The 13087-nt window shown below is 39.2% G+C and overlaps 1 protein-coding gene across 3 annotated transcripts; it reads right to left on the bottom strand.

Annotated features, from left to right (window-relative positions):
* Positions 1-318: 318 nt before the first annotated feature.
* clptm1l (CLPTM1 like) lies at positions 319-12676 on the bottom strand. 3 transcript variants are annotated; one of them, XM_080788054.1, is made up of 18 exons: positions 12446-12676; positions 11813-12034; positions 11280-11374; positions 10517-10703; positions 10074-10246; positions 8770-8848; positions 8001-8118; positions 7785-7879; positions 7132-7216; positions 6474-6577; positions 6291-6356; positions 5670-5720; positions 4768-4850; positions 4547-4581; positions 3803-3858; positions 3412-3456; positions 3191-3306; positions 319-2781 (listed from the first exon to the last, which is right to left on the bottom strand). In XM_080788054.1, exons 2-18 carry the CDS (start codon positions 11975-11977, stop codon positions 2688-2690), a joined length of 1647 nt encoding a protein of 548 aa, XP_080644180.1. In that variant the 5' UTR covers positions 11978-12034; positions 12446-12676; the 3' UTR covers positions 319-2687. The 3 variants fall into 3 exon arrangements, with proteins under 3 accessions (XP_080644180.1, XP_080644182.1, XP_080644181.1); XM_080788056.1 differs by having other exon boundaries at positions 10074-10219; XM_080788055.1 differs by having other exon boundaries at positions 11813-12030.
* Between the last annotated feature and the right edge of the window lie 411 nt (positions 12677-13087).

The following is a 13087-nucleotide window of genomic DNA, read 5'->3' as shown; positions in this document are numbered from 1 at the left end:
TGTGACTTCAAAATTGTTGCAACAATGGTTGTCCGACTCAGGAACACATGCAGGTGTAAAGGGAAGATTATTTCTGGAGAATAATACATCATTGATGCTGTGAATTGATAACCCGTGACGTAATGCCCACTCACAGGCTCTTGAGTGGACAAACCTTGTTTCTACAGTGGCAATAAGAATTTACTTTACTAAACAATCATTACTTTTAAGTTAGTCGAGTGCTCCACAAATGCAACAGATTTGATCTATTTCATTATTCAACTAAAGGAAGGGCTTTGTGGCTTAATCAGGTCACATTAAAAACAAAACTGGAATGCAGACATAACCATTTGACCTTTATTTCATAGTCATCAAAAAGACATTTTCAGTGAGGAAAAAACCCAAACATTTCAAAACAAACAATGTACAGGAGTCCAGATGAACTGAACTACCCCCTCAGGCCAGTTCGTTTTGGCTGCATGTAGCTTAGAACTATGCAGGATTATAAACCTTGTTGCAAAACAAAATTACTTCTGTGCAAGTGTAAAAAAAAAAAGGAAAAAAAAAGTCACATGAATCCAGACATAATACTTTCTCTTGTCAAGTATATTAAAAACAGACATTATCAGATATATGATCCATAAGTGAACAAGAGAGAAACATAACTCATCATATTCCAGAGCGTAATTAGAAAACGGCTGAATCAAGGAATCATTCTCACATTTGGCACAAATGTAATCTTGGCCCCCTGGGCGAGAATACTAAAACAGGTAAAACTACAGAACTAGAATGACCATGATGGAGGGACAGTGGTGAACAATGGTGCATTTCATTGTGTCAACAGTGCAGGAGAGACAACAGCATCTGTAAAGTTCAGACAGATATTTCTTTGCCATGGGAACGCATCTGTGCTGTTGATCTTATGCACTGTGCCAATGTTGATTTCAAAGACATTAAGCATTTTAAAGGCAAATCTATACAGGGAAAAAGGGGCAGACGCCACGTCAGTTGAAAATAAGTCATCGTTGTCAAGCGACACTTACTGAAAGAGTCATTGTATAAACTAGCCTCAAGGCAAGTCATTTGTTGCTCTAGCTTTTCATACTGTGTAGCAATATTAACATTAACATAACAGTACTGAATATAACATTTATAGTCAAAATGTTCATGCTGCTCTTTAGCCCCCATTAACTTTGTTGATACAAAGTACCACTTGCAGTTCTTGGAATGATTGCTCCATGAATTAATTTCCAATGACAAAGTCATTGATGTTCATTCAGGGTCACAATTTTGGAAAATGGAAATGTTCGATAGCGAGCGAACATGCTTCCTTGTCAGACTAACTAAAAATCTGCAAACTCACAGTGGAAGCCCCATTTCCCCCAAAATGATCATAATCCTTATTCCCACTTAAATGCTTCTCTTTGATGCATTGAACATCTAATTGTGGAAATAATGACCTGACCAGAGAGGGGAAATATTTTGGCGCTTGGTAGACACTGCTGATATAGTATAATTGGCAATGAGATTTGATTCGTTTCTTTCGGGCAGATAAGGCAAGCATTATGGAGACAAATTGGGACTTGTTCCTGTTTCAATTCAGGACTTTTGTTCATTCCTTTCCAACAATAAATGGGCTTGAGGCTAGATTTTTAAATGAAAAGTGTTAAGTCGTACAGCTGATGTTTCTGATAACTACATGCATGGTAATGTTTGTTCATTAGTAGTAGCAGCCCTGCTATCCTTCACTTTCACACGGTTCCCATACAATATTATGGTACATTTATTATGCAGTACATTCAACTAGAAATAAATTACTTCCAAGTTCCAGCTGAAAGTCATGCCACAAAGTCTATGTACAAAATGTACTCTGGTCTGTTTTAAACCACTCAAAATAGATCCAGTTAATATCAGTTCTTTGTTTCCAAGACTTCACGCATTATTTTACCTAATTTAATACAATTCATTTATTCACTGCTTAATGTAAAAGTGAGATTGTTAGCTGGAGAAAATAAAAGGTATTGTTTGAGGAGGTACTGTGTGGAGGTATAGATGTTTCAACTGTGAAATATCAATTTAATCAAAGGATAGCCATCTAGTCATTCATCCAATTATAGTCCACAGCCATCCAAATCTAGTGTTCTTTTACAGACCACCCTCCGCCTCCAGTAGACGCACATAGAGAGATCTCCTCATACAGATTCATCTGGGTTCATTTAAATTAGACAGAAACCAGCATTATCAAACCTACGCTACCCACCGTGGCTCACTTTTTTGAAAACCAATCCAGATACCGTCCCCATATGAATGACCTAAAGTCTTTGCAATAGTTCTGCGATTCTGACATTTATTTATTTTCTCCGCAGTTTTAGCCCATTCATATAATTTGAATGTAACCAGACATGCCAGTAGGCAGAGATCTGATTGCCCTCCAGTACTGTAAAAGAGGGGGGAAAAAGTTTCTACAGTGGCCCCAAAGATGTCAGTATAGAAATGGTCGCCTCTTAGATCGAGTCCAGTCCAACACACACTCATGCTTTTCACAACTGGACAGATCCAAAAACATTAATACACCTGGTCCACTCACAGCCAGCTAACTGACCAGATACCCGTGACATTTATTTTGTAAGTAGGTCTGAATTCTCAGAACAGAATAATAGATGCCAGACCTGACGGGTACATCCCAGACAGACTGAGATCATGATATCCTATTCTTTGTGAGCTTTTTCCTTTTCCTTTTTTGGCTCGTCGTCGTAAGAAACTCCATATTCGTTTACTCTCGTCTTGTCCACGGGATAGAGCCTGAGGAGAGCCAACGGAAGAGACAGAAGGGCAGAGGGAGACAGAGAAGGTAGCCTTTAGTAGAGAACTGAAACAACAGCAAGTTACATTTCAGACAACTATTCCGAAAGCCGAGACAGTTTGTCATTTCCGTTCACCAAAATATATTTTAACATATCATTTCCATTTCTGCTAGCTACATATGCTTAGATGATTTTGATTTAAATTGAGACAAATCTGTGTGTCTGTAAAGACAAAACTGAAGCAGGGATGAGTCATCACATTTGCTTTATCACATCTGCTTTATCACAATTTCAGAGCTTCCGTGCTCCAGATTGTATGACAGAAGCATTAAAAAATTGTGGGAAACAGTTTGGCTTGCAAGACTACATTTTATGTGGATTATTGGTGTGTGTGTTGTGTTGTGTACCATCTCTGGTAGAGGTAAATGAGAAAGACCACGTCATCTCTGAAACAGGCCAGTCGGTGGGAGGTTGGCATGGTGATGACGAAGGCAAACACGTCGTCGATGAAGGTATTGAATGCCTGTAAATAATCAATAGCACAATCTATCAATAACTCTGTTTACGTGCTCAGGGACAGCCATAAATGAATCATTCCATGAATCGTTAACTAATAATCAGTTATTACCTTATACATAAAGGCCTTCCAGGGCAGGTGGGCTACAGATTTAAACTGTTGAGGGTTGTAAGCAAACAAGTTAGGAATAGACTGAAAATACATAATTAAATATACTGCTGCCGTAAGATAAAATAAATAAACAAATACAAATGCTGTATATATAATTTAAAAAAAAAGAAATAATTTATAGTAGAAACAAATACCACTTTGGCACAAAGTTGTTTAGCGCTCCCGGCTCCGTCCAGGAGCAGCTTTAGACTTTAGATCCCCTTTGAATTCGTGCATCATTTACATACATTCAAGTTCACTGTTAACTTAACATCGTTTTTAACAGATCAACAAATATACACAGTGAGGCAATTTAACTAACTACCAGAAGCCGTATATGCCTTGAACTCACCTTGTAGTTGACAAACAGCTGGGGAAGCATGAACAGGAAGCCAAAGGCATACACACCTGGAACAACCAAGAGGAGATAATTGACATGAAAATGTATCTGAACGCCTAAATGTATCAGTCAAAATTAACTACTACAAAAGGTTATCATACTAATAGCTGATAATAGCTCTATACACTGTATGTCTTCCCAATTTCATGTGATATGATTGTATGCATTTAGAGATAGGGATGGAACTCTATAACCAATACCCCAACGATCTGATAACAAGCTTATCGAGTACCCGTTATCAATATGCTTTGGGCATATCAAGCCTGTTATCGAGCATAGCGGCCCATGACGTCATGTCTAAACAATCAAGACAAGAGGCGATCAATAAATAAATCTAATCACCAATGCTGGCACAAACATGTCTAAAAGTGTATCGATACCTGCCAAACAATTATGCTTTTCAAGTGACGGTACATATATTAACCAGTTAAGTTTTCTTTATATTATTTTATTGGTAAATAGGTCAATTGCCTTCCGTCTGTTAGAAAAGTACTGTATTTGTAGGCCCTAGTAAATTATACTGGTTCTGTTCAGAATTTATTGTCTCCCGTCTTTCCACAAAATAATAGAAAATGCTCGATAAGAAACAGTCTCGATAAGCCGATCGATGAGGTGCTCGTTATGGATGGAGATTAACGAGCTCCATCCCAATTTAGAGATTCCTTTCACTTTTTAATGGAGCAGAAAACGGCTTACCATTGACCAAGCTGTTGACCAACCACGAGTACCAACTGAGAGGGAGAGAGAGAGAGAGACATTTAAAGAGTGAGTCCCAGAGATGCAGCTGTGAATTTGCATTCGCTACATGGAAGAGTGCCGTCTTTTCCAGCCTCGCAGCATGCCATGTCATTGCACAGCAGTTTGTAGTGTCACACATGCAATGCAATGCCATCATCATCATCATCATCATCATATACCTCCTGTATCGTAGGTATACAAGTGCATACACAGCCCCTCCAATACACAGTGGGTAGAGTAGATAAGATAGGTACTTCATGGCCTAGAGGGAGACGGAAAGCAAATTGAGTCCCAGCTTGTTCAGAGTCCATCTCTAGGTGACTTATACATTACACAGGCTAAGTAGTTTACACCAAGCCAACAACGCAACACATAGACACCGCTGTATAACGCTTGTTTTATACTTGGCTTTGAATGCACAAATAGCAGATCTAAAAGCTCACATCGCAACCAAATCTTGATTAGGCATAAGCATCACCTTCATTTGTACAGTATTGCAGCATACAGTTTCTCTTATGTGTAGTGTATAGTATTGCAGCATACAGTCTCTCTTATGTGTAGTGTACAGCAGTGGTTCCCAAAGTGGGGTCCGGGGACCCCCAGGGGTACCTGAGGGAGTTCCAGGGGGGACCCATCTATTTTGTTCATGTTCATAAAGTGCTAAAGTGTTTAAAGCAGTGGTTCCCAAACTTTTTCATGTCAAGGACCCCCAAATTGACACTACTTAGCCCGTGGACCCCCATTTGAAAAGATATGCCAGGGACCCCCATAAGAGAAGACGTACACATTTAGACGTCTACATTTAGACGTCTACATTTAGACGTACACATTTAGCGTCTACATTTAGACGTACACATTTAGACGTCTACATTTAGACGTCTACATTTAGACGTCTACATTTAAACGTCTACATTTAGACGTATACATTTATTTGTTATCCGTGTTGCGAGGATGAGGGGGTACCTGGAAAAATATCTACCCCAAAAGGGGTACCTGGTCCAAAAAAGTTTGGGAACCCCTGGTGTACAGTATTGCAGTGTACATTGTGTTATGTATTGTATACACACTGTGCATGTCTCACCAGAGTATCATACTGCTCTGTTCTCCTCTCCGATTCATCCAACTTCCCAAACTGTTGACATTGGAGGAAAAAGAAAACGGGTCAAATCATCTTAGAGAATATAGTAGTGATGCACCAAATATTCGGCCACAGAAAATTTCGGCCTGAATAGGCAGAAAATACATCACCGAATAGTGTATGCAATTAATGCATTCGAAAGAGCTGAATAAATGTTTTATGGACCCATAATAGTGATTATCGTTTAAGTTAAGTTTTGCCATGACCATTTATTTTGCCATAAATCGGGTAGCTTTAAGGTACGGCAATGACAGCAATGGTAGGACAAATTATATATAATATTAATCATATTCGGATATTCGTTTTCGGCCAACTGTTTCCTGTATTCGGTTTCGGCCAAGAATTTCCCTTTCGGTGCATCCCTAGAATATAGGGTTTTATAGGTTACAATTAATTAATGTTGCAGCATTGAGAAAAACCAACAGCCATAATGGGAGAAATCATGCCTCTCTCTTTTCCCAAATAAAAATTCCAGCGTGGACGTTTTTCCATGCCAATTGTAAAGTATTACACATTGTAGTTTTATAAGAAAAGTGTGTATTTTTGTTGGGATTTTGAACCTACCACAAATGTAGGTTTTCCGCCCTTCCAATACAATTGAATCTTTAAGGCCTTCTTCACCTTCCACACCTGGCAGGATCATTCACAAACCACAGAAATTGTTTTATATCTTTAAGTAGCATTAAATGAAGGAAATGCATTTTATTTATTTAGTATGCCATTATCTTGGAGTGTGTGTGTATTTACTTCAATGAGGGAGCCAACGCCAGCAGGGATAAGGACTAGTAGGCTGGTCTGCTCATCGAACAAGTAAAGAAAGATCACTATGGTACTGAAACATCGCCACAAGACTGCATCAGCGTGAGAGAGAAGAGAGAACATTAAAAGTCATGTCATAACTGTAATAAGTAATACAATAATAGAAAATTCAGTCCTAACTGGAACACACGGTAGCCATGGGGAAGTGCGTGTAACTATACATATGAAAGCAGGTCTATGCTGATAAAGAACAGAAATGCACTGTGGGAAAACGGTACCCTCAGAGTGACTAATATTATTATTCCAGAGTAAGATATGTTATGTAACGCACATCCTCCATTAGTGCCGAGCCAAAACAGTCAACATAAAAATAAGATGGGGCTCACAACTGACTTTTAGACGCTCCAAACTTTTATTCAACGACAGGCAGGCAGAAAAAATATTTTTCTGCCTGCCTGTCGTTGTGGGAACTTAATCTGTGTAGGACAAAAATACCGATTTGCTCATCTACATATTACATAAATTCTCCATTCATTGTCAAATGGAATTTAATCTTTGTGTAGGACAAAAATAGCTGATTTGCTCAGACACTTGATGTAAATTCTCCATTCATTGTCAATGGCATTGTTTGTTAGGACAAACCTACCTGCTTTGCTGGACATTCCCACCATGCTTTTCTTCTGCTTCCAAAAGCTGATGTCATTTTTAAATGCCAGGAAATCAAAGAGGAGCTAAAAAAAGTATGAAAAGAGGGGGAGAGGTAGGCAGTTAAGTTAAGATAGTAATTACAAGTGACTATTTCACAGCAATGGTTAATTTCTAGGTGCATGTGTGTACTGTACATGAAGATAAGTTTTAGTCAAAATGTGAATACGCCACAAGAATACATTCAGTAATGTTTATTTTTCATTGAAAGAGGGCAGAAGTGAGTGGAAGTTAGACCAAGTGATGCTTCTGCAGGGCGATTAATCACAATAAGTTCTGGTCGAAAAGGAATCAGTTTTAAGGCGTGAGCTAAAAATAACCGATTCATCTCGGCAACGATAATTTTTATTCAATTTGAGCTCGTTTCTAGTCACGTCTGCTCTCCTGCAGTCCAACCTTGACAAATTAACCACTTAAACCCTCTATACATAGGAAACTAATGCTAGGGTACTAATGTTTAGTTGACTAGGGCCAGATGGATCTGTACTTCGCCATTTCTTTCTCTCGAGTCTACACCAAATCTGTTTTCTCTCTACACCAAATCCCTTTCCCAGAATGAGGATGCTAGGATTCAGGTGGTTAAGTTCAACTCACATGGAAGGCTGCGACGAAGAACGTTAGAGCCAGGAAGTAGAGATTGGTGTCGACAAAGATTCCTTTAATCTCATCGGCATCTTTCTCTGTGAAACCTGAAATGATTGACATACGTACATACTCACACACAGTTGTACACAGGTGGACTGGACATACAACAGAGTGACATACTGCGTGTCTATGTATGTGCTTCTCCACAAGGTGTCTCTCTCATACCAAACTGTTGCAGCGAGAAGACTGCATCTTGCATGTGTATCCAGAATCGTAGTCTGCCCAGAGAGATGGCGTCGTAGGAGATGGTTAGAGGAAGCTCCACAGAGGTGCTGTTGATCTCCTAGAGACGGATTAATACAAGAAAAAATAGGTAACTAATCTAATTGAATGACTAATCAACAAATTGTCTAAACTTAATTTAAAACAAAAACAAGCTTTTTCACTATGACGCTGCACTCACTAACAGCGACAAATCAATAGGCTAAAATGTTAACAGAAGCCAGCGACTTGAAACCACAAACTGATGCCCTGAGTGCCTCAACTTTTTTAAGCACTCCAATGACGCAGTGAAGCATCAAACATGTTTTTCCACTCTAATCTCACCCCACAACTCCTGCTCTGTTCCATAAAAGTTAGACAAATAAATTATTTCTTGCCGTTCCAACTTCTGCAACCAGTTCCCTGTGCCACTTGTCATTTGGCAACCTTTTTCATTTATGCAGCCTGACTGGCTTGAGCAACACTGCAGCACACTGGGCCATTTTGTAGCTTTTATTGCTGCCAGTGCAGTATCCAAGTAGTCCAAACTATTACAGTGATGTATTATTAGTAGATCCATACTCTTAATGGTTCCATACTTAAAATATAATTTAGGAATAGCCCGATCTGAACCTCTTAAGATTAAAGATTTATTTATAGCCGAGTTAAGCCAACTGTTTGATTCAGTAGCTCAATCAGTTCTAGTAATCACATACAATGTCCAAGGACTTACTATTAGGTCCTTGACTCGGTTGCTGAGCTCATCCACAAACAGCAGAGGTAGATACATCATCTTTCTACCATTCTGAAACCTAAGACACACACACACACACACACACACACACACACACACAATTTACTTGACTTTTCCATATTCATTTTTTTCAGCAGATAGCTGGTTTGAGAATGAGAATATAGATATACAATGCTGTCACTTACTTCATTTCTGTACTGACTTTATGGTATCAATATCTTGCCATGTTTTGATTGATTGATTGAAACCTTTATTTATTCTCGAAAGAGCAATTGAGGTTCTGCCTCATTTTCAATGCTGACGAGATTACATTTCATACATTATATAAAACAATTTAAAGACATGCAGTTTATATACACAGACAAAACTTCATGTAAGGCAAAGACATATATATATAGATGATGAGACAGACATAAATTAAAAACAGTTACATATTGAGGTAGTGAGGTTCAGAAGCAGGTTGTTAAATTGACCATATGATATTGGGGTATTAATTTTCAATGTTTGCTGTAAAGTGTTCCATGTGGTTGGGGCATCGAAGCAAAAGGCTGACTTTCCTAGTTCGGATTGTATGGATGGGACCTCTAGTTTAAGCCATTCACTTGAACGGGTCTGGCGAGTATTTATTTTCCATTTTAATAGTAGTGTGATGTATGATGGTAGCTTTTCATCAATGGCTTTAAAGATGAATTGTTGCCAGTGCATGTTTCTCCTTTCAGAGAGGGAAGACCAACCTACTTTATTATATAGGGTGCAATGGTGAGTGCTATAATTTTCACCTGTGATGAACCTTAATGCTGAGTGATAAACTGTATCTAGGGGTAAAAGAGTGGTAAGGGTAGCATTTCTATATATGACATCACCGTAGTCCAGGACTGACATAAAAACAGCATCAACAACCCTTTTTCTACAGATCATTGGGAAGTTAGCTTTATTTCTGTAAAGAAAACCGATTTTCTGCCTTAACTTGGTGGTGAGGTTAGTGATATGGTATTTGAAGGTTAATTTTTCATCAAGCCAGATACCTAGATATTTATTTATGTTACATTTTGATATCTATAAAAGCTCTGTGTCACACTTGAACTTGGCTTGTGTATCGCCTAGGATCCTTGGAAATGTATGATGGAAACTGCACTCTGACAATGGGTACAATGTTACATAGATTTCAAATAAAAATTAATTTAATGTCTTGAACATAGACAGAGTTAATTCACTCTGTGGGTAACCTGCCTATATACACCTTACATTTAAGACGTGTGTGTGTGTACTATGCGGTATCTTACACTCTGAGGTATCTGTGTACGTCGCTGGGCATGGATTCTCTATCAAACACGAAGTGGTCACTGACTATGTTGAGTGTCAGGCGCGTTCGCCAGTGGGAGACTGGGTGGTCCGACGGGTCCCCTGTTGCCGGTTTGCCATGACGATCCTTTTGTCCCTGGGGTTCTTTCTGATCCTTCAGTGATGGACACATTTTAGAAGTCAGGTTTAGTACCGTGTTACCAAACTACAGACTATAGATGGAACAATGGACGATTAAAAAAAGAATATTGCGAATCATTGTGAACTTTTGCCGCCCAGTTGGATTTAATTTTTTTTTTTTAATGGAAAATAGAAAAAAAATGTAATTGAAATAATAGATATTTATATAAAGTAACAATAATACATTTACTGTTGCACCCCATGCCATGGAGTGAATATGTTAACGAATCATTACTACTATTACCTGTGTCTCTTCTCCAGCTATCAGAGAGACTTCACGTAGCTTAGGGACCATGTATGTAGTGAGCTGAGCCACCAGGTGGACCTGTCTTGGATCATGCCACGGAGTGGCGCCAGCTTGATGGACAAATATTAATGCATACAGCGTGCCATTGTTGCGCGTCTTCTTTGGGAGAGACACGTTGACAATTCTGTGAGGGACAGGCACACAGAGAGCATGGAGAACGGAGTGTGAGCAAGCTACCTGTAAACTACAGCAAGGACCATTATCTCTAGGGTGCTATAGTAGGCACAGCAATGGGCAAGTCAAAATCTAAAGGCACACTTGTATTTAGAGCGAAAATAGCACATCTACAACCCACAACGTATGGCATCAAGATTGGCTTTTTTTCTTTTCTTTTTTAACCAACATTTTGCCTATTATGACAAGTGGGTAAAATACATTTATTTAGGGTAAAGAAGGAAATATTTGGAAATGTCAATTAATGAAAACAATTACCGGTATTGTGTATTTGTATATTGCAATACAAATGTGTGAGTCTGATAAAATGCAAAGGCACACAAATGGGTGTCTCCGAGTCGGCACACACCGTTTTAAAACCACTGCTCTAGAGATAATAATAATAATAATAATAATAATAATAAAACTTTATTTGTATAGCACCTTTCATGACATGAAATGCAGCTCAAAGTGCTTTACAGAAAAATGGAGGATAAAAATGAGTACTTAATTATTAACAACTGGACAAACGGCGAGTCACACCCACCGCTCAAATTGGTTGTTGACGTCAAAGTTCTCCTCTTTGTGAAGCAGAGTGTGCCCTCCATCAGCGTTAGGACGCGTCGCACTGTAGATACTCAGCTAGAAGGAAGAGAAGGCAAAATGAATAAATGATATCAGGCTGGATCTCCAACTGGACGGATGACTGCGGGCAACGGAGAGCTGTAGACACCATGGATTAAAGCAAAATAACATCATGACCCAAAGATTTTGTCCTAATGTGTGATGTGTGAAAGGACCCCGCATACCAGCTCCGTTTCTTAATAAATTATCACAATATGTAAAATGATGATGTTTTAATGACATTGATCCTGCTGTTTTACTGTCATACTGCCAACCAGGTGAAGACATCACAGATTGAGGCTTTAACCTTTGCTTTTATGAAATACCCGAGACCATGCTTTATTGCTTTGATCAAGTTAAAATAATAACCAAAAATTCCCTTATCTACATACAAGCGCTTTACTATTGTATCCCACCACCACTCCACCCAATCCCACCCCAATATGTTGCACCAACCTGCAGTTTAGGTTTCCCTGCCAAGAACGGCGTGATACAGTTGTCTCCCATGGGGGTGTCGCAGGGTTTCGTGTACACGATCCCATACATCACCCAGCAGGTGTGTAGCACATACACCACAAACACCCCTACGATCAGGGTGGTGAACGATGTTTTGTGGAACATTTTGGCTGGGTCGTCGTGTTGTTTCCTGTCGGCTAAGTGAGGGGCAGAGCCATCTGTCTGGAGAGAAGAGGTAGTAGATTATAAAGTGCATATTGTTAGGTACAACTGGTAGTTAAGAGGAACCAGGACACTTTTACAAATCCTTAATGTTCATTTATCCATCTGTAACTCTTGAGAGAGGGCACACAAACTGGTCCATTTGGTTACACTAATACACTTGTACATGATTCTCAGAGATGAACAATATTATCATCAGAATCTTAGTCTTCAATGCACATATTATGTACAATGTGAGGGAATGCAATGCTGCATGCTTTAGCTCCAGCCTCGCTGTTGGTCTACTGTAATTTACAGTGTGTGTAATAATTTCCCATGATGACGACGCTATGTAAAATCGTCCGTGTGAACGTATAACATAACGTATAAACATAATTACTAAAATACAATGTGTATAAAAACGTGTCGTACCTGGGCAAAGCTGTCAAGCTGTCAGTAGTACACTCACAGCTGTCTGATTGGCTGGCTGTTCGCCCACAGATCTCGCCCGCTGTCGTTCATAACAACATCGTCATGTCGCTCAAATTGTCAGAGAATGGCATTTGCTTGGTATTTGATCGTGTCTTTCTTTATTTCCGCGGAGCAACAGAATAATCATCCAGAATGTTCACCTCGAAGCGTGAGGTAGCTCTGCTACTACCACTACAGGCACTGTCTAGTGAGCTAATCTAGTGAGCTAATTTAAGGCTTCCGGTGGACGATCTCTTCAAAATAAGAGTACCTCTAGAGTATTGAAAAAAAGTTTAATTTGCACATTAAAACTACAAATTAAGCATTTAAATGATGCTATAAGACACACATTATGTTTCTGTGTAAAAACAAGTAATTAAATAATAATAATAATAATAATAAAGTTATCTAAATGGATAAATGCTATTCACTGGAGTGCATGGACTTCATAAAGTGGACACTGGACAAAAGACGGCTCCGCGAGGCAACTATCTGGACATACCCACGCGTCCGGGGAGATGTCCTCTACCACCCCACAGTCTCCGCTAAGCGGGAGAGGTGTAAAATTCACAGCTGGAGCCCTTCTACTGGGGTCAATGCAAA

This window comes from Protomyctophum bolini (genome assembly GCF_963924005.1).
Source record: "Protomyctophum bolini genome assembly, chromosome: 17".
Lineage (NCBI taxonomy): Eukaryota > Metazoa > Chordata > Actinopteri > Myctophiformes > Myctophidae > Protomyctophum > Protomyctophum bolini.
This window is presented reverse-complemented; position numbering and strand designations above follow the sequence as displayed.

What these genes read in the sequence shown, in the direction of transcription:
- clptm1l (XM_080788054.1), bottom strand. Translation starts at nt 11,977, where the DNA reads ATGTTCCACAAAACATCGTTCACCACCCTGATCGTAGGGGTGTTTGTG. An exon ending in CAGAGCAGTATGATACTCTG is followed by an intron (nt 4,851 to 5,669) that starts GTGAGACATGCA and finishes GTCTCCCTCTAG; the next exon opens with GCCATGAAGTACCTATCTTA. An exon ending in GTATACCTACGATACAGGAG is followed by an intron (nt 4,582 to 4,767) that starts GTATATGATGAT and finishes TCTCCCTCTCAG; the next exon opens with TTGGTACTCGTGGTTGGTCA.